A 27,939-nucleotide genomic window follows, 5' to 3' on the forward strand; every position below is an offset into this window, starting at 1 on the left:
ATATTAATAATGTAATGTTTCTTTCAGAGTCTGTATAATGGAAAACTATATGGTTGAAATTACAGAATTTGTTTGGTGTGAACATTTAAGGAACATTAATCAATTACTAAAAGAGCTTAGGGAGCCATCTAGGTTATGTGATTGGTCAACTGGAACAAAAATTGTTATACAGTTCAATGAAACACAATGTTATCTTATGGCTAATTCAAATCATAAAACTAATAATCCATGGAAAATAAAATAATATAGGATGCTTATATCACACTACTATATTTAACAACAACCTTCCATTTTTCATGCAAATTTACTTGACACCTTCATTTTATGATAGTAAATTAGCCTGAGGCAGTTTTAGTGAATATGGCATGATGCAGTTTGCTATGACTGGGTCATATTTTCTGTATGAATTGAAAATAGTGCTTTCTATATTCACATAGCTTTTCTTGCAGTTTTGTATAGCAGCTTCTCATATTATGTAAGTAGCTGCTCCCCTAGATAATCTAAACTAGCCTAAACATTAGCCATATGCAAATATGATGAGAGAAAATATTTTGTACATAAATATTGGATAAATATGTACATATTTGGAGAATATATATAAAGAACAAAATTGCATCACAAAGTTCATGGAAAATGAAACTAAAAGTTATTTATTTTGGCACAACTAATATTTTGAGCTGCGTGCTTATCAGGTTTTTCAAAAAGTTCATGGACAATGTGTAACATGAATAAACTATAAGTGGATTTCAAAATGTTTTGCCACAAAATCAAGTTATCTTTAAATTCTACTTCCCACAAACTTGATAAATAACCTAATATATATACATATAGATAAGTGTATCATGATCTAGACAACGTTCATTGATTTGGTCATTTTACTGTAATTTTTCTTTTATCGCTTCTATTAGTTTCCTCCTATCACCTTACATTTGAGCTGTGTTCTTTTACATACCTAGAATTTTAGAAACGATGCCTGCATATCATTTTCCATATTGAAGTCTTCTTCACAGGCAACTTTGAGGCACATTGAGGCTGATTCTTTCCACCTCTTTCCGTCTTTTGACCTTTCCAATTAATGATGGAAACACACAAACTTACTATGAAGGGGAAGCACCATACTTTTTAGAATGCAGCACTGCATTGATAGGTGGGGTGTATTACACTGTCCAATTTATAAGGGAGTGCTATTTCACATATCTCATTTGAATGTCACACAACTGCAAAAACAAAAAGTAATATGAAATCTCTTTCCCAAATGCAATCTGCTAGCAAATGTTAAACCCAAACTCGTTAGCTCAGTCTTCTTGTTTCAAACCTCTCATGATGGAATTTCTACTTATTTCTGGCTTATTATCCCTTACCTACAAGGAACAACAGTTCTGAATTAACTACAAACCCTGTAAGGGAAGGGAAAGCGTGCCCTGCTCTGTATTTGTCACTCCACCCAACATTTCCTTAGCCTCTGGGTACAGATTGCCGCAACCCAGAACTGGCTGAAAATATAAACTGTGCGTGGATTGTCTCCTTGCTGAAATAGACTGCCAAGACTGAGGGGACTTACTCTCCAGTTCCATGAAACGATCAGCTATTATCAAAACTCTCATAAAATGAGCTGTTTCAAATTATTCAAACCTAGAAGAACTGAAAAAATTTCAGTCCCTGTAGAACAGGAATGAAATGGGAAACTGGAGTGTGATCTGGTTCACAGAAGCTTTTGTCCAATGCCCTCTGGAGCACGAGTTATTTTCAGGGGCAGAAATTGATTTAGAAATGAAAGCAAGTGGAATAAATGTTACTGCAGAATAATGGAATGGTGAGATATCTGAAATGGCGCTTGGTTCTCACATTATTGCATTGAGTTCACTTAGTCGTTTGCTGATTGTCACCGAGTAAATAAAATGTGCTAGGCATATGCTAAGTGCAAGCGACAGGAAGGTAAGTAGGCCAGTACCTGCCCTCCAAATGCCCATAATTCAGTGTAGAAGAGAGATCCGGAGCTAATGACAGTGCATTGAGATATGACATGTGCACACATAGATGCCATAGGGAAGTAACGTGGAGGTACACAGAATGGATTGGCTGTTATCCATGGTGTCGGGGAAGGTTTACCTTCTTATGAGAAGATTCTCCTAGCCCGAAGTTCAGTCGTGGTTAGAATATTTCCTCCTTTCATTCTCCAGGGTGTTCTGAGTTTGATGATGTTTCTCTTATCAACAGAGCAGTATCAGGAAGTTGGAGCCTGGAAAGTATTTGATGGAGAACAGATATTGGTAAGGCACCAAAGGCGAGGACTATCTGGCCACATGCAGTGCACTTAGCAAGGAAAAAATACTAAGTAATGTGAGAAAGTAGAGGGGCAGGTGCAGAAAGCAGCAACATTAAATATGTTACCCAGTGGGTCTAAATATAAATCCTTTGTTACTTAGGCTTATACATCTGTCATTCAATTCCCATAGCTTTCTCATGCCCTGAAATTCTTCTAGTCTTAGATTTCCCTTGTTTTAAATTTGTTAGAATGGATCATGCCCAACCAGACTAGAATTGTACAGAAAAATAGTCTTACCTTTTTCCTCTACTTGTCAAATACTGACAAATGTTCCCTGTGCTTACAAAGGAATGCCAGCAATAAGGAAGCTACCCCCCTGCCGAAGTAATTGCTTCATACTTTTCATTCCACATCTGGGTAAGATTCAGGTACTGTGGTAAGTGGAGGTGAGAACTGACATGATGTGGAAATAAGTGAGCTTAGGGAAGGATTGCCAACAAGTTCGAATGCACTTCTCAAATTGTTCCCTTCATAAATGGTTTCAGAAAATGTATCTAAGACATGACAAGTCAAAGAAATGTTCAAAACCGATCATTTGAAGCTGTGAGAAGTTGTGACTATTCAGCATGGTCTTACAGCTTTCAGTGTTATATAATCTCAGACATTCCTTGCAAATTCAGTTTAAAAAGCAGGGCTTCTGTATGGATCCAGAAATCTTTACACTTGACTTTCTGATGTAAGGCAGTTTGTGCATATCTTCTAGTAAAAAACAATGAGTGCATTATGCATGATTTGATTATTTAAATTATTTCCATCAAAGTCACCAGAGTGGTTCACTAGGCTTTCATCCACACAACCATCATTTGTTACTTTCAAATGAAGATATGTTTTCATGACATAGGATAATGTGTTTATTGCAATTTTTAAAAATAATACAATGAATCATATCTAAGATGGCATGCAGTTAGTGAGGCTTTGAAGTTAAGAAGGCTGCCACCGCCCAGTAACATTGGGTACCGTCAAGTTCTTCAGAGAGCAAAACCTGCAGTGAAAGCTCTGGGTATGTATGTCAGGAAACCCAGAGTGAGGGGAAAGAAGCTAGGAAGAGAGTCAGCAAGAACAAAGCTCACTGTGCATATTTCCAAGTAGCCACAATGTTACAACACGTCATCGCTGGTTGCTGGACATTGGGAACAAATCCAAAGAGGTCAGAGCAGATACCCTGGGGAAGCCCTTTTCATTGGAAAACAAGTTACCTTCCTACATGTAGATACCGGGGAAGTGGAACCTTCTCACATCTGACCCCAGTTCAGTTTTTCTAAACTGCTACCATAATGAGAACCCCTTGGGCTATAGCTTGATGGTAGCAGACATGGGACCCAGGGGATCCATGGTGCTGATTATGGTGTAAGCTATTCTTGGAAGCAATGTCAGAGGACAAGGCCTCCTGGACATCAGACCTAGCAAATCTGGAGAACATGTGATTGACTCACTATGGTAAAGTTACCAAACTCCTTTGTGACTAAGTTTTGCCATCTACAAAGCATGAAGAATAATAGTCACCTTAGTATAAGGTGGATACTAAATCAAAAGGCTTAATATATATAATAGAATTAGAAAGGAGAAAATTAAAGGCAGTTTGAGCCTTAATGGCCACATGACCATGTATGTGCAGGTTGTTGACATGAATACAATGTTTGTGTGAATCACTGTCCTGTATGTCAAACATTAACCCCCAAATAAGCAGCATTTCATAATGGGCAATGTCCACAAAGTCTGGAGAAACCTGTGTTTCCTTTGTTAGGATTCATACCACTGAACCACACTGAGGAAAGCATCGACAAGGACAGACTTAAGAGAAATGCACAGCATGATTATGGCTGAGAACTTAACTTTTTAGAGTTTGCATAGGGAATTGATATACAATCCTTTCCCAAATAAAGATAGCACAGGACAGAAGTGAGAATCTAAATTCAGGCCTGCAAGAGTGGATTAAGACTGAGTTTTGAGTGCAGTATCCTCTCTCCACCCCACTTTACTCGGAGCGCCTCCTACATACTCTGCAACCCCCCTCCTGACTTAACACACACTTTCTACTTCCTCCTGTCTCCCATGCCTGTGGCAGAATCTTCCAAACAGATGTGTGCGCCCAGACTTTACTTCCTCTTCATCCCATTCAGATCTGTAACGATATATTTTTTACCCAAGTTGAAGTGACAGGAGCCCTATCCAGAGGGACATCTCTTGCTTAATTCTACTCTGTGGTCTCCCACCCCTGGGTGGGAGCACACATCAGTACAAAGTACTAAAAGAGGAACTCCACTTTACTTCTTTGGGTGTGGGTAGCATTGGCTCTGCCTGATTGTTTTTCCTTTCCACAGGAAGCACCTCTGCTGGTCCTCTGGGCTCGGTATCAACTTTGTTTGGTCACCCTTGGAGTCTTGGAGTAGACACGGTTGTTTTCCATTTATGTTACGTCCATACATTCAATTTTCACATTGGGAAATAAATAATTAACGATCCCTCTCCAGTGCCTCCTAAGTTTCTCTTCAGATGATCAAGAGGGGGATGTAAAAATGGGGAGCTTGCTTGCTCTTGATTTGATCCTTCGTCTAATATGTGTAACATAACAACTATACTTGGCTGTACATTGTCAGCCTCATTCTATGCTTTGCTTTAAAAATGCTTTGCACTCTATGAAATACAAAAAGTGTTTGACTTTGTTGCACAAATAGTACTTTTTCCATTACAAAAAAGAAAAGAGAGAGAGAGAAAGGAAAATAGATGTCCTGTAATCTTATATTGAGCCAAGCAATACAGAAATTTTATTCCTGCATAGTGACTTCTAACAATACGTCTTCTAAGAAATGTCAAATTAATTGTTATAAACATTTCCATTTTTAGTTCTTTTTTAAAAACTTAAAGTATCAAATACGCCAGCAAAAAAACACTCACAAATGCAAGATTTTTTCCTTTATAGGCAATACAATTTGGTACTGTTTCACGAATGCCATGGATTTTATTTTCCCCTTCAACAGCTGTTCAGCTGCTTTTTTGTTTGTTTTCTTCTAATAGTCTCCCTAAAAAGATACCATTTTCTGTACTAGTGCCAATGGTTAATTTATCTGTCACATGCTATCTTTGATTTATCTTGTTTTAGTGGTTTTGGTAGCCTGATATTGCCCATTGTTGCTCATCATTCGTAAGTTCAGACAGTGCTTCTGGTCTGCTTTTGGTTCTTAAATAGAAGAAATAACAACTACCTGGTTTGAAAAGCTCTTCGGGATTATAGGTTTGGTTAATATCCTCTAAAAACAATTTTAAAAAACCACTGCACTAGGATTATAAATGACTTTTTATGTGATTGCATCCGCTGGTGCTTGGAAATAAAAACACAACAGAGTATGAAAGCACTTGGTCAGAAGGACTAATCCTGAGTTGACACTATTTACATTTAGATTTAAATAAGTCGGTCTATTTATTCCTCCACACTTCACTTCAGGTTTTAAATGCAGAATACATAGATACTAAACGAACCTTAGTATGCTTAGATTATATTTTTAAAAATTATGGTGCCTAAATTCAGTTGACTCCCCAAAAATAATGAGAAACACAAAATGAATCGAATCTCAGTCATTTAAGTTAATGAAATAATTTTATTATAAAAATTATCAATACAATTTATGTAGTATGTGATTCAGATATAGTACATTAGGGTCATTAGAGTATAATTATGTCAAAACTGCTGTGCTTTTGATTCTGCAGGGGGTGCAAGCATGCTGTATATGCACCGATACTGACAGCTCCCACTTACAACGGTTCAACTTATGACTAATGAACTTGACTATGATGCTAAAGCAAGACACATTCAAAAGAGACTATATCTGGAATTTTAAACTGGAATCTTTTTGGGGAACTGGCATAGTACCACCTCATTCTCTTTGGTGATGCTGAGTAGTGGCAGTGCACATAGCTCCCAGTCAGTCCCAGGCAAGCAACCCACATTCTTCATGTACTGCTATGTATAGAGTTAGGATGGCCAATGAATTAGGTGGGGTCAATGCATTTTTCGCTTTGAAGGTATTTTCAACTTTCAGTGAACTTATTGGGGGTGTTGCCCTTTATTTATTGAGAAGTATCTGTGGCCCTTGAGTCTAACCCTTTCTTTTTATGGTGACAGTGTAAGAAGTGTGTTATAGTGGAAAATGTTTCTATTAGATATCCAGACTTCATTTGCACTTCCAGATACATTGTTGGACCAATAAAGTCAGTTTCTTCAAACATGACAAGAGATATTCAGATACGATATCTTCAGAAAATTTCCCCAAAATGGAATTCTAGGACTCTATGAGATCTGGTTCTGTTTCAGCTACTCATAAGCCAGTGTATGAGATGCATTGTGAGACTTTTGGGTCATCAGAAGGCCTGCTGCTGTCCTTGGCACACGTTCCTGAACAGTATGTGATTGGTTAAGCCCAGTGATGACATTAACCTGATCCTGGGATCCCATGCTGGTCTCTTGGCTGACTATTCCCTGGGCTCAGGAGCTTGACCAGCTATAAGCTTTCATCTGCAAAGGAATGATGACATCTCTCTGACATATACATAGCTTTTGTTTTTTGTTTTTTGTTTTGTTGTTGTTTCTGCAAGCCCAACATTGTTCAGAGAACATTCACTTTTTTTTATATCTAGATCTTTCGATTTGTGGCTTATCTGCACCTTTAATGTTAAATAAAGTCCTAAAGTAAAAATCGAATGGAAAAACTGGCTGTAACACCCTGACCATTTCTGTTCTTAACTTTCTCTTCAGGGTTTATTCCTGTGTCACTCCGTTTAACCCACCATTGGACTTTGAGTAACATTCTTTTTAAATCTGAATCTTGTGTACTTCGCAAATCACTGCCTTCTCTAGGAAAATCACCTATTTACTTGAACAAATAGGCTTACAAAACAACTAACATTTCATAAAGAATTATTGCATGCTGCACTTAAACTAAGTAGACACTCCAGAGAGTCAGGATGGATTCTGCTCTGTGGCAGCTCATAGTCCCATGCCATGAATCCCTTGTTAACACCCAGCACAGCAACAAGAGTTGTCTCTGAAAGCTCAGAGGTTAGAGAAACTGCCCATCCCTCCCTGAGTGTAGCTGGGGGAAGTGGGCCTTGGAAACTTCCCAGGGAGTAAACAGGAAGGGAGGTATCCGGAAAAAGTGGTAAGGCTGAAGCAAAGAATATAGCCATGGTGGAAAATGAGAACAGAGACACCCAAAGAAAAACCAACATGGCTCTTCTATTCTGGAAGGCAATTGATAGCATGAAACAGCTGCTGCCACATTGGAAGCTCTGTAGAAATATTCTTTAGAGGATTTAGAACATCCTGAATAGCAATATGGGAATTCTTTTGAGTCAGGGTTTTCTAGAGAAATTAAACTTTAAAAAGTGAAAAAGACTTGCTTTTAAAAGTTTGTGGAAAATGTAATAAAGTGATGCATTTATTTTGGTATAAAAATTTTTGAAATCTGTGCGAAATCTTTTATAATGCATGTTTTCCATGAGCCTTTAATGCTCCTCCACATGCATCAAGTCCAAAACTTTTTACACCAAGAAAAATGTAGGTTTTAATTCCTCTTTCCACCAATATTGGTGGATAGGTTTTGTAGTACCATATGCATATATATATATATATATATATGATAGTATATATAGTATATATGGTATATATATAACATAATTATATTCATATTTTATATTATACACATGTATAATATGAGGATCTTACATAGCATGATTTAAGAAGCTTCAAAATCTACCGTCAGCAAGATGGAGACCTGGGAGAACTGGTGCTGTGACTGTGAACTAAAATCTGGCAGGCTTGATAGGCATGAAAAAGCAATCTGTTGAACCCAAATACAGGACAGGATGAATGCCTCTGCCCAAGACTTAGGCAGAAGGAATTTCCTTATTTTGGATATAGTCAGTTCTTCTGTTCCATGCAAGCCTTGTGCTAGTACAGTGGTGCTCACTTCTACTGGGGAACGCTATCTCTTTAACTCTGTCTACCAATTTAAATGTGACTCTCACCCACAATCACCTGTTACATAGGCATGCTATGGCCAAGTCAAATTGACACACAAAGGCACACAAAAAAACTAAACATATTCTCTCAGGCATTTAGACATTCAGTGACATTCTGCATAGCTGAATTGTAAGTTGACAGCTCACCATGGTTCTTCTTTTTTAAAATCTTGCAATACCACAGAAATGCTGGAAGATATGGCAGTGCTACTGGAATATTAACATTGCTTTACTTAGGCAACTTGATAATATTATTATGAATCAGAACATATTGCTATTCTATGATGGTTAGATGTGTACTATAAAGTCAGTCTACCTAAGTTTGGATCACAGTCCTGCCTCTTATGAGCTATATAACTCGGAAAACACAGTTCATTGTCTTCTATCTTTATTTATAAAGTGTAGGTAACAGTAGCACTGAACTCTTGGCTGCTGTGTAGATCAAATCAGGTCATTCAAGTAAGGGTACAGCTTGGCAGAGACATGGAATACACAGCAAAGTTATAAATCTTATAGTCATGTAAGAATTATTGCAAAATGTTGTTTCAGACTCAATTCAGCATTATTTAAGTGTTGGTAAGACTTTAGGGAAAAGTTCTTATCTGAAGCAGTAACATTGAATGTACTCAATCAGTATACACTTCAGACAGACTAAAACCAAAACTTCAAAGCCTTAGTTGGCTTAAGAACGAAACCAGATTTAGAAAATGAGTTTGAGAACATGAAATAGAAAGTAACACATTTATAGAATATGCATAGGCAATGGAGCATTTGATTCACTTCACCATTTCTGTTCAGTTTAGTTTGTTACATTCGGAGAAGCTGTCCATATTTTAAATGGTTCTTTGGCATCTTAGCATTAAAAACATTTGCAAACAAACCAGTGCACTCCAATTGTGGATGAGGAAACAGAAATATTGGAGGATATATTCTTTGTCAGGTCCTGAGTTTCAGGAATAGCAAGCGAATAGATTGGGGCTGGACAACATTTGGGTTGAAGCCTACCTGACTGATGGAAAAACTCACTTTGGTAAGTCACTGGGTTTTGGGGCCCATGGCCTTGTTGACAACACCAAAAATAGCCATCTCTGCTTGTCTAGTTATGTTACTTTTGATTGGCATCCACATCATTGAATAACCAACTTTCAAAGTTGAATCATTGAGCAACCACAACATTGAATAAGCAACTTTATATCTCTTTGTAAGAACTAGCCCCTTTGTGTAAAATGGATTTACAAAGTGATGTGTGAAGAATGGCTTTGATCATATGAACTTAACCTTGGGTATGCTTCATTGTCTTTAGGGAGGTTCTCTACTTTTACAGCTTGTGTCTATGTGGATTGTCAGGGTATCTGCTGCAGTTGCCACAGTTTAGAAACCTTGGTGCTTCCCTAGAATTTGTGTTTATATTCCTTCCGTACACCAGCAACTTACAGGTGGTGGAATGTGGCATCTGTCACACCTATTTTTCTGAGGCAATTTTTCATTGTTGTTGTTTTGACGGTATGCGTTGTTTTGCCTGTAATGTGCTTGCTTCTCTATCAATAGCACTGGTTTGGTTTTTTAAAAGCAATTTTTCAGAATTTTTAGGTGTCCACGTCTAGCATTATTCCATCTGCAAGAGTATAATAAAACCCAGTTCTTTGAAGTTGCTTGTATTTGTCCATTTGATTATTATTCTGAGAGATTGCTTCCTCTTACTAAAAAGGAATATTTTTCCTGTTTATCAAGTCACTAAAGATAGGCAAGATTACATTTGAATGGAATGATTACTCTTTCAAAAACTCAAAAAAATGAAAAGTATTCTGTTGTTGCTGTGTTTGACTTGAACTATTTGCTAGGCCTGCAGGTGTGCTGCCCCTGAATTTCCTCCTTCCAGCTTGTTCCTACCTTGAAAATTCATGTATGAATTTCTATGCATTTGTAATAATTCCATGAATGCTATGTCTTAGAAACATTTCAAAAAGGAAAGTCAATCAAGGCACCTGCATATTTTATTGTTATTCATTTTATTAGCATTTTTAGACATGCTTCTACTTTCACCAGTTATTTTCAAATATTATTATGAAGTTAAAATTTTTAAAATCATAAATCCATTCTATTAAAACTAGTTTGAGCCTATTATGAAAACTCTGCATTTTCTCTTTTGAGAGCTAGATTCAGAATGCACTGAGCTGTGCCTTCTCGTGTTTCCCATTATTCTTTTCTTTCAAAAATCATGCCATTCATTTAATACTTCATTACAGACGAACAGCAATATGTATACATGGTGTGCAAAATGAGCCATTTTGTTTCTAAACAGATTGCAGATGAAAGGAAACCATTCATTTCTTGCTTGCTTGCTGTAATTACTAGAACACTAATTACTCCGAATCATCGACATCCAGGGTCAGGAAGGATGACAACAGAAACATCAAAGAAAAGATGTGGCTCGCTTGCTATGACAGATTGTCCATATTCCCAAACATAATTTTTTTAATGGCTACTGTTTTCCAGTTTGATGGTGAAAAAGAAAAGAAAAACACAAAACATACACACAGTCAAGATTACTGAATGTTTACTGTTATTTCATTCACAGTTTGACGGTGAGAACATGTATATGAGCATGACAGAGCCGAGCCAGGACTATGTGCCAGCCAGCCAGGTGGGTTAATTAATCTTCTCTGCCTTGTTTCAAATTGTAATTAAACAAATTCAAAGAGTTGCATTGCAAATGAGTAGCACTATCAGTAACTGCCGCAATCAGGAATAATCATAATTTATAAACAAAGCATTTAAGCCTTGTTTCCAGTTAATGAGATAGAGCTGATAAAATACCAGAGTTGGCATTTGTTGGAAGATTCTACTTGCTTCCTCTCCAGGATGACAAGCAGCTGTTTTGCCAGCATGATCTTTCCTAAACAGTTGTTTTACCTTTAGGAAATAAAGTCTTTACAGGTGCAGTTTGTTTGAGCTCCTGACTATAGACGAGTTAATCATTATCAGCTACACATGTCACAAATAGCTTTAATTATCAACGGTTGGGGCCACGTTCAACAAAATGGGATGTTCCCAACCCAAATTGCATGGCCCTTAGCCATTACTAGAAACCACTTTCATGGTCTTCATGTGGGGGGAGGAAAAATGAAGGAGTTGATTTCAGGCCAAAAACTGAGATGTGACTGACAGCTTTCAAGGGCACCTTTGTAGCCATTTCACTAGGAAGGGCTGACAAGGTGTTTAATCATGAGCAGTGACAACAAAAGTCCAATGAGAATGTACATGGCTACATTTATAAAAGTGAAATGCTTAGCTATTTATTTTTAGGTACTTAAGACCAGACCTTATAAACCAGAGAGGGTTTAAGGCAAAATTATCACTGCTCTAGGGTGCCAGGATAGCATAAAATATAAGAACCGTGTAAGCAAAAATAAATAAGAAAATAAATGAGGGTGAGGAAGGGTTCAGGGGAGGATTTTGTGGATGTGAACTTATTTTTCCAGGAATAGTTAGAGAAAGGTAGCTTTGAATTTCCTACATCGGTAACTGTGCTGTAGACTTGAACAGAATATTTTTGAAGATTGCCCACATGTCTGCCCTAATGGATTTGATAACTGGGAGCAAGAGGAGAAGAAGGGAGAAGGGGACAAGAGAGCTTCCATTTTTCTACATTGCAGTGGTCAATGAATTGAATCTGCTGTATATGAGAGTACTTTAAAAGCTCATAGAGAATGAAATTAAGAGAAAAATGTTTGTTTTGCTACAAAAATGTTTGAAATGTATGCATATGAGGGATCTTCAAAAGGTGAGTGTCAGGGCAAAGTGTGCGTGAAGTTCCAATTTCTTGTGACCAAATAAAGTTATCTTTAACTTCCTTTTCACAAGCCTTTAGAAGGGCCCTTGTGGGTCAGGGGTGCACTCTGTAAACACATGTCACCAGCTTGACCCGGACCTGAGACAGACTCACACCGCTATGAACTTGGTGTATAGTTATCACAACCATGACTTCTCTCGGAAGTATTCTGGAACCTACCCTGCGTGCTTCAACATAAAAGGTCATCTTGGGGTTCAGAGTCTCTGCCTACATTTCCTCCCATTCAGCTGAGTAGATTCCTTCAAGAATCCCTGTGGAAGGCTGAGCTTTGCATTTAGCGTTTTTGCTGAACTGAATTCAGTCAGCTAAGTAGCCTCCAAGATCCATAGGTAGTTCTGAATAGGACTGTTTGATTAAAAAATGAAAAATGTTACTATTAATTTTCTTCTAACCATCAATCCCAAAACTGTACTGACAAGTTTAGTATTACTATTAGATTAAACCAAGCCGGTATCATCTCTTTGGTGCCTTTAGGGTTTTGAAGTGTAAGAGCTAATTGAATTTGTTTGAAACAGTAGAAACACAAACTCAATAAATGATTGCTGTTATAAAGCAGCTGCTCCCTTTCAGAGAATCATTATGTCGGTCTTAAAGAGTTTTGGATAAAGGATTGGAAATCCAGAGTCTATACATCATAACAGCTTGGTGCCTTAGATTTTTAAATTCAAATACAATGGATAAAGTTGTGCCCCAACTGAAATCAAACAGCCAACATTATTTTTCTTAATATTTCAATCAAGAGTAAGAACTTTTTGGGGAAATTACTTTTATTTATTTGAAAGGCAGAGGCACAGGAGGAGAGGCAGAGAATCAAGGAGGGACAGAGAGAGAGAGAGCACCTACTTAATGGTTTATTTTTCAAATGCCTGCCACAGCCCCAGCTGGGCCAAGCCAAAGCCAGGAGCTTAGAAATTAAGTCATGTCTCCCATGTAGGTGGCAGGAACCTCAGCACTTGAGGAATTATCTGCTTCCTTCTTGGCTGGGCATTAGTAGGTTGCTGGAACTGCGAGCCGAGCTGGGACTCCAACAAAGGCACTCGAATATAGAAGGCTGGTGTCCCAAGTCACATCTTAATCACTATGCCAGATGCCCTCTTCCCCACAAATGTTTTAAATAACAATGATAATGTACAAGGAGGGAGTAAAAAGCTCCATATATTTTTATGCTTTATAAAGATATGATAGGTTTGTGAGCCAGAAGTACTAATTTTTAAATAATAGAGTATGTATGAAAATGTTTTTAGAATGTTCTGTTTTAAATATTAGGCTCATGGAAGATATAACACCTATCCTAGGGGGACATAAACTTCACAAATTACATAAGTTGAATGGCCTTAGCTAAATTTTACATGTAAGATTCCTTTTGTTTACTGTAATATAATGTGCTCAGGAATTCATTACCTGATATTCTTTTAAGGAAATTTAATCAGTTTACCCCTTTAGGCGACCATAAATAAGATTTTAGTCATCCTGCAGGAAAAAAAAATAGTTTAGCTCCTTTTCCTACATAACATCAAGCATCTGCATAGTTTAGTAATCCAAGACAACTTGCCTCTTAGCATCACTCAACAATTATAATTCCTGTTCAATTTTCAAATCAGTACATGCTTTGGGACTTATAGACTAAGTTGCTAAGTAGCAACATATGGTGCACTACTGCTCCTGTGATGTTGCTGCAAGCATATAGCATAATTCTAAACTTGAAATGATTTTTATAGAAAGCCAATACTGGAACTGCTCCAGGAATGGAAGTACACTGTAAAAATTAATGATATTCTTTTGGATAGTCCCAAAGGGTCTTTGGCACTGTATACTGTGTGCTTTCTTTACCTCTTAAGCCAGTATACACAAGTCCCTGAATTTTTTGCATGTATCTTCGTAATTGATAGACAACTTTTAAGTTGAATATGTTGCCCTATAATAAGTCTGACAAGGACATTGCAAAAGCCCTTCACATTTCACACGTCACTCTGGTGCTCTTCTTGGATTATGAATTATTTTCTTTCATAGTAGCTATCACTGTGCTGGTCAAAAAGTACTTTCAAATAAGCACCATTAACTTTTTCTCTCTCTGGATAGAACTCCATCCTTGCACTGCAAGGTTTCTTTGTGTGTTTCCAAACCCTGGCTAAAGGGGGCATACTGCTTGATAGCTCCTGGATACCAAGGACCCCTTCTGTCGACTTGATACAAGCGTGTGGGTGGCTCAAGAAAGAAAAGCCAGAGAAGGGGGCCTGTGCTCCTCAGCAGCTCCCTGGTTTCTTGTTCTAAACTTGTCATGTTTGATTGAGGTGACAGTATCTAGACAAAATGAAAGGAATTAGATGAAACATGTGGCAAACAACTCTAGAGATCTAATGTGCAATGGGAGGCCTGCAATCAGTAATAGTGCATTATACTTTGAGATTTTTGCAAAATAAGAGATTTTAGTTGCCCATGCCATCCTCCCTACACCCCTTCCCACATGCAAGAATAACAGTATGAGATGATGGATCTATGAATTTACCTCACTGTAGTAACCACAATACTACCCATGTATGTTTCATAACATCATATCACATTCTTTAAGGTATACAATTAAATTTGTAAAAAAAAAAAACAGTGTTCTAAATCAACATGCCATGGAACACAGAATGGTATTGGATGTTCTATCCACATGCTGACTTTTCTCCAAGAACTTTCTCATTCCACTAAGATACACAAGCTCTAGGGCTCATTTCTCCAGCTCCTGGAATAATTATACTACCTTGCATCATTCCTTCTTTGTTAACTATCTTCAGCATACGTACATTCATCTGAATTAAAATAACAAAGAAAACACAAATGGTCCCTGTTTATCAGAAATATTCGGAGCACCAGTTATTTTTATTTACCTCTTCCTTTCTCTGGCCAGGGCAGGTTCAAGAATATTCTTTTCCATGGCTCCATCCTCAATCTAATCCTTCACAAACATGGGCTGAATTTCCTATGAATTTTCTGCTCTGCCCGTCCTTATCTCAATTGGGCTATCAAGTCAAAAAGTAGAAAAATATTTTACAATAGGGCAAATCAGAATATTTTTTCTTATCTCAGGCTATGGAGACACTTGGGCTGCTCGAATGAATATAATCTCTCAATGAATCACTTTCTCCTTTTTCTTGGCCTTTACTCAGCTAAACCATTTGCTTCTGTTTGGTTTCCCTCCAGTCCTCCTTCCTGTTTTTATTTCTTCCTTTCTCCTTGTTTCTAGAAATAGTTATCCGTTATGCTTGAGCTATTCTTTGTTTTTAATGCCAACCATCACAGTAAGTTTAATATTTATCAAATGTTACAATCCAAGACTACATCTTAGGAATTCTCCGTTTATGACCAGTTCTTTCTGTTTTATTACCTACTCCCACCAGAATCTTCTGTCTTACATGGTCCCTCAGATCTCAACAGTGAAAATAACAAACACAAAATATAGTAATACTTTGTTTTCCTGAAATTCCACAGACAAGCATTTGATATGGTTTCATACAGGATAATTTGAATATAAAAATTGAAGAGCATTCATATCTAGGAACAACGTTCTCACCTGAGATTTGTGCCTGATTTTCAGAATCCCAGGGCACCTGTCCCTGACAGCAAATCAGACCCAACGTCATAGCTCATTGGAGGACAGTTAACATCTCCACCCCACTTTCTTGCTCCCAGAAAATTCTAAGCCCACTTCCTGCTCCCCCAAAATTCCATGAGTGCGAACATCACGTGCCCAACACCAAGAACAGAGTCTTGGGCAGTCTCGTTTACCACTCAGACTATAGCTAATTCCAGAGAGTATTGATTCTCTTCGTTTATAGAACTTTCGACACTGTGTTTTCTTTGCCAACTGCATAATGACTGATTTACTTCTGAGCTTCAAAGCTTCTCATGAACATATTTCTTTTTACTTCTTTACTCTCATTTTTACATTATGCTGACCCACACTTTATCACCCCACCAGTGTTTACAGGTGTGAGTCGTCCCTCTGTGGCAGGTGGTATGTTGGAGTTGACAAAAATGCCCCTGACTTGATCATCCGATTGTGAGCACTTAAAGGGACCAGGGACCGAGCAACTCTCCAGATACTGTTAGACATTTTAGAGTTACTTAGAGTTGTTTGCTGAAAGATGTGTAGAAAAAAAAAATTTTAAGATGTACTTATTTTCCTTGGAAAGGCAGTTCATATTTGCATAGAAAAGGAGAGAGCAAGATCTTCCATATGCTGGTTCACTCCCCAAATGGCTTCAACAGCCAAAACTGACCCTATCTGAAGCCAGGAGCCAAGAACCTCTTCCAGGTTTCCCCATTGTGTGCAGGGTCCCAAGGCTTTTCCTAGGCCATAAGCAGGAAGAGAAATAGAGCAGCCAGGTCACAAACTGGCACCCATATGGGATCCCAGTGCTTGCAAGGTGAGAATTTAGCCACTGAGCATTCACACTTGACCCCATGAGTAAGAACATTTTATGTATTTCTTTATGTTACTTCTTTGCATAATCTTCTTGTAAGGATTCTCAACTCTATGTTACATACATAGTAAAATTAGTTCTGCTTGGTCTAATGTAGTAGCATCCCTCCTCTGGGTTTTAGAACTTTACACAGTAACGGAAAGTTTCAAAACTCCTGCCTCCTTGGTGAATCATTTCAAGTAGAAGATTCCAAGATATAGCAAAATAATGAAATACATAATAAGGCAGTTATTGCCAAAACATTAACATGAGGTTATTTATCATTAGCAACGCTGTGACAGTAGGACCAACTGGATTTTCCGATTTTTTTTTAAGATTTACTTATTTTTATTACAAAGTCAGATATACAGAGAGTAGGAGAGACAGATCTGTCCAATGATTCACTCCCCAAGTGAGCACAACAGCCAGTGCTGTGCCATTCTGAAGCCAGGAGCCAGGAACTTCCTGGTTTCCCACACAGGTACAGGGTCCCAAGGCTTTGGGCCGTCCTCGACTGCTTTCCCAGGCCACAGGCAGGAAGCTGGATGGGAAATGGAACCGCCAGGATTAGATCTGTCACCCATGTGGGATCCCTGCGTGTTCAAGGTGAGGACATTAGCAGTTAAGCCACTGCATAGGGCCCCAATTTCATTTTTGTGGAATATTTTTTTCCATATCTACTGTTAAAATTGTATTTTAGAAATTGCAAACAGACTAATGACTATTTAGAAAAGATTTTAATTTTAACATCTTGGTATTTCATTTTCCCAGTGAAAAATTCTCCAGATAAGAGATGACATATGACACAAAGACCCTAGAAAGTATGTTTTTAATTTTATTTTTTGAGCAGCAGAAAGAAACAGAAAAAGTAAGAGAGTACTTTCGCCTCTTTGTTCACTCCCCAAATGCTCATGAGGCCATGATGAAGCTGGGGACCAGGAATCCAATTAAGTTCTACCCTGTGGGAAGCAAGAACTCAATCATTCAAGCCATCACTCTTACCTCTCAGGGCCCGTGTTAGCAGGAAACTGGAGCCAGGAGCCAGATCTGAGTGTTTATCTCTAGTACTATTTTTTTGTGAACCCTGTGTCTTAGGCTGAGCACTAACCTCTAACAGTATAATGTATTTTGAGAGTGTTTTGAAAGAAAATTTCTTTTTACTGTGGAACATAAAATTTCCACAGTTGCAACATAAATCGAAACAATGAATTAAACCAATTACTTTTAGATTGATTCTTTTTGGCAGAATTTTCAAGGATAAAGTCAACTTGACTTTTTGACCATTGACCAAATGGATAGAGCTTCTATGCTTCGAGTAGTCTAGTTAGTTCAACAAAGTCTGGCAGCTTAACAAGCCCAGACTAGTTACTTCAACCAGTCTTCGATGTAACACTCAAATGATTACTCTGTGCTGTCCCAGAGGTATTCATTATAGACCAAATTGCTCTTGTTGCCTTACATACAAGCTGAGTTTTCAATGGGAAATGAAAGAAAGCCTGGAAAAATAGGCCACCTAATTAAGTTAAACTACTCTAGCATTTGGCTTGACATCTTCATTACTCAAAATTAAAAAGATGCTTCACTTGAGCACACAAGTTACTATTGTTTATGTTGTTTCCTGCTTAAATTGGCTTCTTACATAAAAGTCTGTTTTTCAGCATTATATCTTGAAATATCTCACTTATTTCTTAGAGTTTATAAAAATGTCTTAATAGCTGTGTGATGCCGAATACAGACATCATGTAAATAAATAATTTAAAGCTTATGATAGCCAAACCTATATTCATACTTCTACATATATTCTTAATCATTTACATGTCAGTGAGGCTGAACTTCAAAAGATTCTTTACTCTCCTAGCCTTTATTATTTCTTCTCATTTTGAGTTCAGTTGACTCTGTGAGCTATAAATGGTCATCTATAAGAGAAATAAAAATTCCTAAAAATGTAAATAGGTCATAACATTTAAACTGAAATCCATTTGTCCAGTAGAAGTGTTTTATAGCAACTTCTCTGGCAGGAGCTATTTTAAGAACCTTTTTAAACATAAACACATGTGGAGCACACCATCCACTGATTGCCAGTTTCTATTCATTGACACTAATGAGGCTGCTGACAGGTTAAATGTTGTGTATCATACACATTTCCAAGCTGTGGGATTTGTGAATATAAGACTCATTTTTTATTTTAGAAAATGAATGTTTGTTACTGTGTATGCTTGGGAATTTTATCATAATTGTCTAATAGTTTGCTTTTTCAGGCATTAGGGAAATGTATCTCAGTGATAAAAATATGAAAATATCTGAATGGAATAGGTTCTCCAAATGTCAAGTTCCGTTTAGAGTAGCCTTTACTCAGTAGGCAAGTGTCAAGTGACACCAAGGTGCTGGGCGAGAAGAGATGTTGCGGCTTTTGCCCACAGGTCTACCAGTTGCATGGTGACACTTGGCACATTCTGAGAACAGCCGTTTGGCTTGTTCATGATTGTTTTTAGAAGACTTTTTTCCACTGGTGCATGAACACTTCTGAAATTTAAATGCTCTCTCCTGATATATTTTTGCAATAATATCATGCTGTATTTTTCTCTGGCAGTTGCAATAAAACTGCCACTAATGACTGCCCCAGAATAAATGTAGAATCTCAAGATAAGAGTACTGATATGCTCAATAATGTCTCCAGTTTATGCCAGCCTCATTTCTGAGGCCATTAAGATTGTTGTAAGCAAGTACTGAATTTTTACTATGTCAAGTTGAAATGATTTTGTCCATTTTCAGAATGAGAACACTGAGGCTTGGAAAAGCTGAGGCTTTTTCCACCCAACCCTGTCTCTTCTTCATTTCTTCCTTTCACCCCAAACACCTTTTACAGAAGTCAAGTTTCGCTTTGCAAGTTTCAGTCCATAGGTATTGGAGCAAACCTTAGCCAGACTTCCTGGAAAGGTTAAGATTTTGCTTTAATCTATATCCATATTTTTTTCTTTGTCTTGTGTTCTTTCTGGTGTTTATTATTCCTCAGCATGGATAATTTTGACTATAACTCTAACAATTTGCAAATTAACTGGTGGCTATCTCAGAAAACACTCTTCTGACATCCTTTGCTGCTCATAAATTATGATAATTGAGCCTGTTGGTAGCAAAGCCAAACAAGTGACTTCTGTGACCCTGCATTGAGTTGCTCAGCTGGAATAGCATGGTCTGAAACCCACAAGATCACAATTTGAAACCAATGAGTTATTGGAGACATTCCTAATTGATATTGGGCATAATGGTATTCATGAGAAATCCCTTCTCTAAGAATTGATGAACTTTCAATGAGTTTGTATTTGCTTTTTTATGTACTTATTTTTCAGAAGTGACAAAGTGAAATGGCCTTTGTGCATATGGGGGTGAAGGACAGTATGACTGCAGGGTGGCAGGCACATCAGCTGTGTTCAAACATGGGCTTTAGAAAAGCCTGCAGTCACCTCCATGGTGGATAACGGAGCTATTTCTGTGAATTCAATGAAACTTCGTGCTTATAATGAGACTGGAGTGTTTCAGTAGGAAGCTTCAGCTTCCATATGCACACCTATTCTCTACTTCTATGAATTTTCATGCATGATCTCAGTGAATCATTTAAGAATTTTTGTGCACTATCACATTAAATCCTTGCAAGGATGCAATGAAGATGAACGGAGGAGTGATCTACCAAAACATCTCAAGAGCAATCAGTATCCAAGCTCCGACCCTGGCCCAAGTCACACTGCACCATGGGTCACTTAAGATTAATTTATGTTCATGTAGGTTTTCTTTTAATGTATTTAATATCATTTTATTTGAGAGACAGCAGGAGCGAACACTTTCCTTGCAGTAATTTACTCCTCAACAGCCTCACAATAGCAAAGATAGCTCAGGCCAAAGTCAGCAGCCCAAAATTCGACCTGGGTCTTTCACATGTGTGGCAGAGACGCAAGCACTTGAGCTATCACTGGGTTCCTTCCTGAGCGTGCATTGGCAGGAAGCTGGACAGGAAGTGGAATAGCTGAAACTTGAAGCAAGAACTGTGATGTGAAATGTGGGAGTATCACTGCATTAAATGCCTGCTCATTAATTTGTTTTAAAAAACTTTAAGATCAAGATATTGAAGTGAAGCTTCCAGTCCTTTTTACTGGTGAAATAATTGCACGATACATCATGTGTGAGGTTCTTGTTGGAAAAATACTCGGTTGAGACAAATGAAACCATGAATATTTAACCAGCTTTTGCTACAGAGGCAACAATTTCATAGCAGTTGACATGTAAAAGCTGCACAAATAAGAGGTGGTTTTTCCTGTCCATTGATTTATGTATCCAGAGTAGTGATTCCTCCCTCCTGCTTTTTCCCAGCCCATGAGTAGGTGTGTTGTTCTCCCCGTTCTATGACTTCCTTTCTCCAGATCAAAACCTTACTCCCACCTTGATGCTCGTCCCTCCCTTCTATCGAAACTAAACAAAATATAGGACATCTTTACATAAAGGCCATCCTACCACTGCTCCTTTCATCTCCACGATAGCACTTGCTGAGGTGCTGAGTGTTGACAGCTTTAATTTTCATTGACTTGGGAAGCTTATGCAACTTTTTGTCTTCCAACTTGCTATCTGCAGCGCATGCTTTCTTTGTAGCAAGATTGTAGGAAGTGAGCCTCTTGCAGTTGCTTGCTGATAAGGAGAGCCAAGGGTAGAAACTGTCTATGTGAGTGGAAGCATGGAATGTTTTTCCTGTTTCTGGAACTCCTTCACTGAGGAGCCAAACCCTAAGAATGGGCCATCTGTGGTGCTCTGGCTGTCACCAGTTAGTCTTCTTAATACAAGATGAGAGTTTATAACTCCAACATTAATTAAGCTCTATGCAATACACAAAAATGAAAAACAAATGGCCACAACCATATTTACCACACACTGTAAGTTTTATTTGTTAAGTATATACATCAAAACCAGGCCAGCACCGATTGTGCAGCCTCATGGTAGCATATAATTTAGTCAGCACATCCTGACCATGTGTAAAACCCATTTTAACACAGGTCCTTTGCAAATTGTAATGTGAAAACTCAAAGGCTCCACATATGCAAACCCTATGTATGATGCTATCTGGATTGTCCCTCTGCTCAACTAGATTTATCTGCACAGTCACAGCACTGACCAAACTAGCCTTCATTTTCCTCATTTAAAAAGTGGGAAGTGACTGCTGAGGTCTCGTCCTGAGCAAGCTTTCTGTGATTACATTTATGCATGGAAACAGAATTCTAGACCATCCTACTAAGGCAATAAGTGAGCAAGGGTATTTGTCACAGGATGATTCATTAGCAGAATGAAACACCTTCAATATTCAAATTATAAAAATGATGGGTAAATGGTAAAACATGAATAAAATGATATAAAATGCAGCCATTTAGACAGTGTGGATTGTATTTATTGGCATGAGGAATTACTCCTAATTTATTGCAAGTGATGAGATTAAATTGTGACTATAAAATGGTGACAGTGTAGCTATGAAACAGCGAATCACCCAAAGTATTTACAGTATTTCAATTGATTTCATCTTTATGTGCTCTAAATGAATTGAATTCTATTAGGATCCCTATTTTGCTAATTTGGAAACTGAGACTTAAGGAAATTAAGTAACTTCTATTAAAAAATGACCGGAGTTTTACACATGCTATTTCTAGCTCCAAAATCTTAACTTTCTGATCCTGTTTTTGTTGTTGAACGCAAAAATGAAAGCTCTCAAAACAAAATAGCAAATGTGCCCTAAAGATAACTTGAAAGATACATATTAAACAATGACTTTTTGGGAGGGGCAAGTTGAAATAAGGATGATTTTTTGATGCATCTTTCTATATTTGTGGATTAATATGGATCATTTATAAAATACAGCAAAGGTAATATAGAGCTAAACCTCCAAATATGCAAATGCAGAGTAACAACTGAAAAGTTACTAGTGATTTATATATAAATCGATTGCATTTTATATAAAATATATAGCACAAAACAAAACTATTTCAGTCATTTTGAAACGCTGAGTATAACATGGTGGCCTGGCCCCTGACTTGGCTCTCAGGAGTGGCTCCTGCACTTCACCCTGCTCCCATGATTGAACCACGTGTACATTTTGGGCTATGGGGGATGTGCAGAATTTGTTTTCTGGAAGTTTAGATTTTATTTATGTATTTATTTATTTGAAAGAGTCAGAGAGGGGGAGGAGAGAGAGCTCTTTCATCCACTGGTTCACTCCCCAAACGCCTACAATAGCTGAAGTATTGCGATCTAAATCCAAGAGACAAGAATTCTGTCTGGTTATCCCACATGGGTAAAAGGAACCCAAATTCTTAGGCCATCACTTAAAGGAAATCTTACACTAGTGATTAGTGCAGAAGAATTCTAGGTCATACCATAAGTCAAATGCTTGGATCACAGCTTCACCTCACCTGAATGCTCATAGCTTCAGTCTATGAAGCCTGATCTGGAAGGCTAAAGCTCTCAGAATTCCACCCTCAGGAAGAACTGAGCTCAGGAATTCTGTGGGGCAGGCTCATCTTAATCCTGTTTTCTGGTCTTCCCCATCTCATTCAGATTTCACTGACTGATTTTTTTTTTTGGCACCTTGACATTCATTTTATATCTCAGTCCCACGAGAGGCCTGCAGTGAACCCAGTGCCCCAGGCCTTGATTGGCAGGAGAATTCTTATTCTTGAAGTAATATTCAGAACTCATGGCTTTACCTTGCTGTTGAATACCTTGATGCTGCTCTCCATTTGCCCACACTCATTCTTTTGCAGGTCTGTGGTACTCTCCTATCACTTATCATATCTCTGCAGATGTGTCTCATCTTCAGGTCCTGTTACCAGTGTGAATATACCTACAGCCATCCCTTAAGCACCCAACTCCAAAGTAATTCCTCTATCCTTTATACTCTGCTATCACTTAGTTTGACACCTCAAATGCACTGTTGTTACTGGGAGTCTAAATCCATTATCTTTCTGCTAATGTGTTCTCTGTAACAATTTTCTTTGTATCTCACAGCATAGCTCACAGGATGTGTACACACATTGCATGTGCAATGAATGCTATGCTGAATCTGAGACTCTTGCCTTTTATTTCGCAAACCAAAACAATTAATGAGCAATAGTTTCCACCCAAAATTTTATTTTGATAACCATTGCTTGAAAAATTAGTACATTGTGTGTTTTTAAATGAAGATGATTTATTGCTATTGTCTAACATGTGAAGAAAGACAAAAAAAATTGTTTGCAGGATCATTGGCTGGAGCACAGCAATGGCACTGTTGGACAATCCTTGCTGAGTGTGAAGATGATTTATGGAACAGACTGAAGCTTTCCAGAGTAATACATTATACTCTCAAGCTATCAACCCTTGTTCATGAGAGACAAAGGAATCTAAAAAATACCTACTTCTGAAGGGCTGCTTAAAGGAAATTGGAGATCACATTAATGCTTTTTAAACTATAGCAGAAAAAAATCACCATTACATGTAATATTTTAACTTCTGAAAATGAACAGAAGTTTATTATTGTAATAAGCATTTGAGTTTACTTTGTGTTCTGTTCAGTTATCTGAGGCATGCAGCAAGAATGTTAAATGGAAGATGAGACATGCTTATAGATGGCCATTTTTTACCCATAACTTTTAGGAGCTATGTTACAGATTGAGAATTAAGGAATTCTGTATGTATTTAATGACACCCTATGTGTTTATCTCTATAATAAGAGATTTCTATGAGAAGCATATTTTACAAAGTCAAAACTATAGGCATATTTTTAGCATTTGCATGGCTGTATGAACCCATAACAATTTAAAATATGCACAAGATGATATCTTGAATCCTCCAGAGTAATAAGACTCTTTGTCACCAAAGATTGAGTGTTATGTATAATGATTCCAATATGTGGATAGAGACCCAGTAATAGAGTGGCTCTCTGGTGGAGAAATTAAATTCTAGAAAGAAAAGAAAGAGTCCAGATAAGACTTTCCACTATTTGTTCCTATCAGCATATTTTGACACTCTTTAAGTAGTAACAAAGCATAAATTCTCTAATCAGAGGAAACATCTCCCTCCAGATAGAATAATACAAAATAATAAAAATAAGAACCAACTATAGTAAAACGATATGTGGCTTGGAGATGAAACAAATAATGTGAACAGGATACAAAACCATGAAGTATGTAAACCATTGTTATTAAAAAGGAGTGTGAGTTTGTGTTTAAATAGACAGAGGAAATAAGGTCTTCCAATAACCAAAGAATAACTCTCCCACTGAAATAGACTCTGAAAATTGTACCTAGGAGAAGGACCTTGGCAGATGGCTGAGATGGTATTCACACAGAGCTATCCACAGCAAGTCAAAGGCTCCCTAGTAACCCCTCTAACCCAGTATCTTGACTTTAATCTCTAAAGGGGTCACTATGATTAGCAACTTGACTAACTGCCAAGAATCTCCAATGCAAGTAGCCTCTCTTTCTTTTTTTTTTTTTTCCTTTCTTACGATTTATTTGTTTGTATTTGAAAGACAGAATTACACAGAGAGGAGACAGAGAGGGCTCTTCATCTGCTAGTTCATTCCCCAAACGACCACAATGATCAGAGCTGAGTCTATCCGAAACCAGGAGACAGAGCTTCTCTTCCAGGTCTCCCAGTTGGGATCAGGGTCCCAAAGGTTTGAATCATCTGCTGCTTTCCCAGGCTGTCAGCAGGGAGTTGGAGCCAAGGTGGAGCAGCTAGGACAAATCATATGGGATGCTCGTGCTACAGACAGAAAGGTAACCTGTTCTGCAAGTGTCCTATCCCCACAAAATAGCCTAAGGACACAGGATTAGCTAAGAAGTACAGGTTTTGTTTCTTTGCTTGTTTAACATCTGGTCTAAAATTAGTTGTTCTTTTTACCTGGCTGGGTGGAATGGGTCACCAGGATTGCAGGTCCACCAGAACCAGTGGCGCTTCCTGAGCGACTGAAGTAGATGAACCTCTGCTCATTTGGTTACTGTCAGCACTCTTTTCTGATTCATTGTCTGCCACTGTTCTCTGTCTTTTTAGTCTTTGATATTCAAAATTGAAATTTAATTCAAATAAAATAAAAGTGATGCTTCATGTTGGCACTTTATGGGAAGGACTTAGACAAAAGTGTTATATATGAATTGGGCTATACTTTTCTCCATTGTGATGTATGATTCATGGCAAAAGCATGAGGTTTCTAATACTATTGTTGTGGGAACACATCTAAACTCTCAAAAATTGTTTGTTTTCTTGGGCATGACCCAATCCATAGCATGTATAAATCCATTTAACAATAACTGTAGTTGTGTCAAACTGACATTTATTAAGACTTTTCTGTCTGTCAAATGGATTAAGTTTTTTACATGTCTGCTGTGAGTGTCCTTAAGAAGCCTGGGAAGCAGGTATTGGAATAGAGTTTTACTTCTTTTTTGTTATTATTATGATTTTATGATACAGTTCCATAGGCCCTGGGATTTCCCCAAGTTCTCTCCAGCACCCCACTGCCTGAGTCCCCTATATTATTACTATAATATAGTTCTTCGTAAACAGTCATGTGTCCATCATTGCAGGCATGAACAACGCAGAGAGTCCAGCATCCTATTGTCAAGATATAGTTAACACTTTCATCGGGAGTCCGTCTTTGATTCGGGAGTAGGCATGCATATTGAATGTGTCCTCACATCTGGATATGACAGTCTCCATTGCACAGTTACTATACATCCCCCTAAATGAAAAGCAACAATACAAAATCAGCAACAGGAACAAAAATAAAATTTTATAACGCCATGAGGTTAAATAACATGCTACTGAATGACTAATGTGTCACTGAAGAAATGAAAAAGAAAATCAAGAACCTTCTTGAAGAAAATTATGCTACCGCATGGTCTATGAGTCAGTGAAGAATTTAGTGAGGAAAAAGAAGTGTTCTGAAGAAATTAAAGTAAAAAAATAAATAAATAAAATCCATGAGATACAGCTTCCACTGATCTGTGTTAGTGAGATATGTCTCATGTAGGCAACAAATAGATGGGTTTTATTTTTTTAATCCAGCCTAGTTATCTATGACATTTTATTAATGAGTTTAATCCATTTACATTCAGGGTGAATATGAATGAGTGATAATTTGGTCCTGTCATTTTAGCGTGGGTTGTTCATTGATTTAGTCTTTTGTTGCTACTTTATGGGGATGTTCTTCATGAGCAGTTCTTTCTCTGGGTTCACCTCCTAAGCTTCCAGTGAACACCCCTTCCCCTTCCCTTGTTGCTGGTGGAGTTCTGGCTGCCAGTGGAGTTCAGATTGCCACTTGCTGAATGTGCCTGGGTATCAGTCACTGCAACACCACACAGTTGTCTTTGCTGCTATCCCGTATCTGTCAGTCTGCAGGTGTCCCTGTGCTTTCATTCTGTCCTCTCATTTCCTGCAGTGTGCCCTCACTGCTTCACACTAGCTAACGTTTCTCCATCTGTTTAAAAGTGTCCTTACCCGATTTTGCAATCTTAATTATCCAAGCACTAATTCTATCCAAGCAGCTTCAAAAGGAGCAAGAAAAAATACTGAATTAGGTTCAATTGCACCGAGTCCCCTTAAACTATAATTTCATGCAGTGTAAAACTGAGCTATTGTTAAATGTATTCCTATTAAGTTTTTTTCAAAAATCAAAATAAAATATCATGTCATAGAATTCAATGTTAAGGAAATTGCTAATACTATTTTTAAAAATAGTAAATAGTTTAGCATTGGCCCTTAATGAGACATTTTGACATTTATACAATTACCACAATACTTTTATATGGTATCAGTTACACTCTAATTGGGCTCATGGCAAATAACCATATCCTGACTGTTAATGTAAAGAACAGAAACTACTAAGTAACCTTATGTTGTTAAAATTCTTGACCCACATAACTACCCATTACCAATTAAGTTGCGGAATCTGTGGTTATGGTCTATAATTGCATGGATTAAATAACATTAATGTGTAATTACATGAAAATAAATTGTATAGCCTGGTTGAATTGCAGTACAATTGTTATCAGTGTGTGTAAAGTGATATCAATTAAACCTTCTTTTGAATCACTGCAAATTCGGAGTTAACTGCTGAAGAAATTTTAGAATTGAGAGGTAGATTATCATATATTATTTTTCAAAGGTTTGATGAGCTATCTAAAATTAAAAAACATCTTTCTTTTTTATCACTTGCATTAATTGTATGTTGGGTTATCTGGGTCTCGTTCAAGCATTAAGAAACTTCTTACATTTATATAAAAAATTCA

General features: G+C 37.6%; 1 protein-coding gene across 2 annotated transcripts in view; it reads left to right on the forward strand.

Moving 5' to 3' along the window:
* The window catches only part of TOX (thymocyte selection associated high mobility group box), a 295,972-nt gene that overhangs the window by 139,519 nt on the left and 128,514 nt on the right, over positions 1 to 27,939 (forward strand). For both annotated transcript variants that reach the window (XM_040972532.1, XM_040972533.1), the window contains exon 2: positions 10,920 to 10,985. In XM_040972532.1, the coding sequence (XP_040828466.1) occupies positions 10,920 to 10,985 (66 nt within the window). The remainder of the gene's footprint in view (positions 1 to 10,919; positions 10,986 to 27,939) is intronic.

Source organism: Ochotona curzoniae, unplaced genomic scaffold, assembly GCF_017591425.1.
Source record: "Ochotona curzoniae isolate NIBS_2020 unplaced genomic scaffold, NIBS_Ocur_1.0 contig_2318, whole genome shotgun sequence".
Lineage (NCBI taxonomy): Eukaryota > Metazoa > Chordata > Mammalia > Lagomorpha > Ochotonidae > Ochotona > Ochotona curzoniae.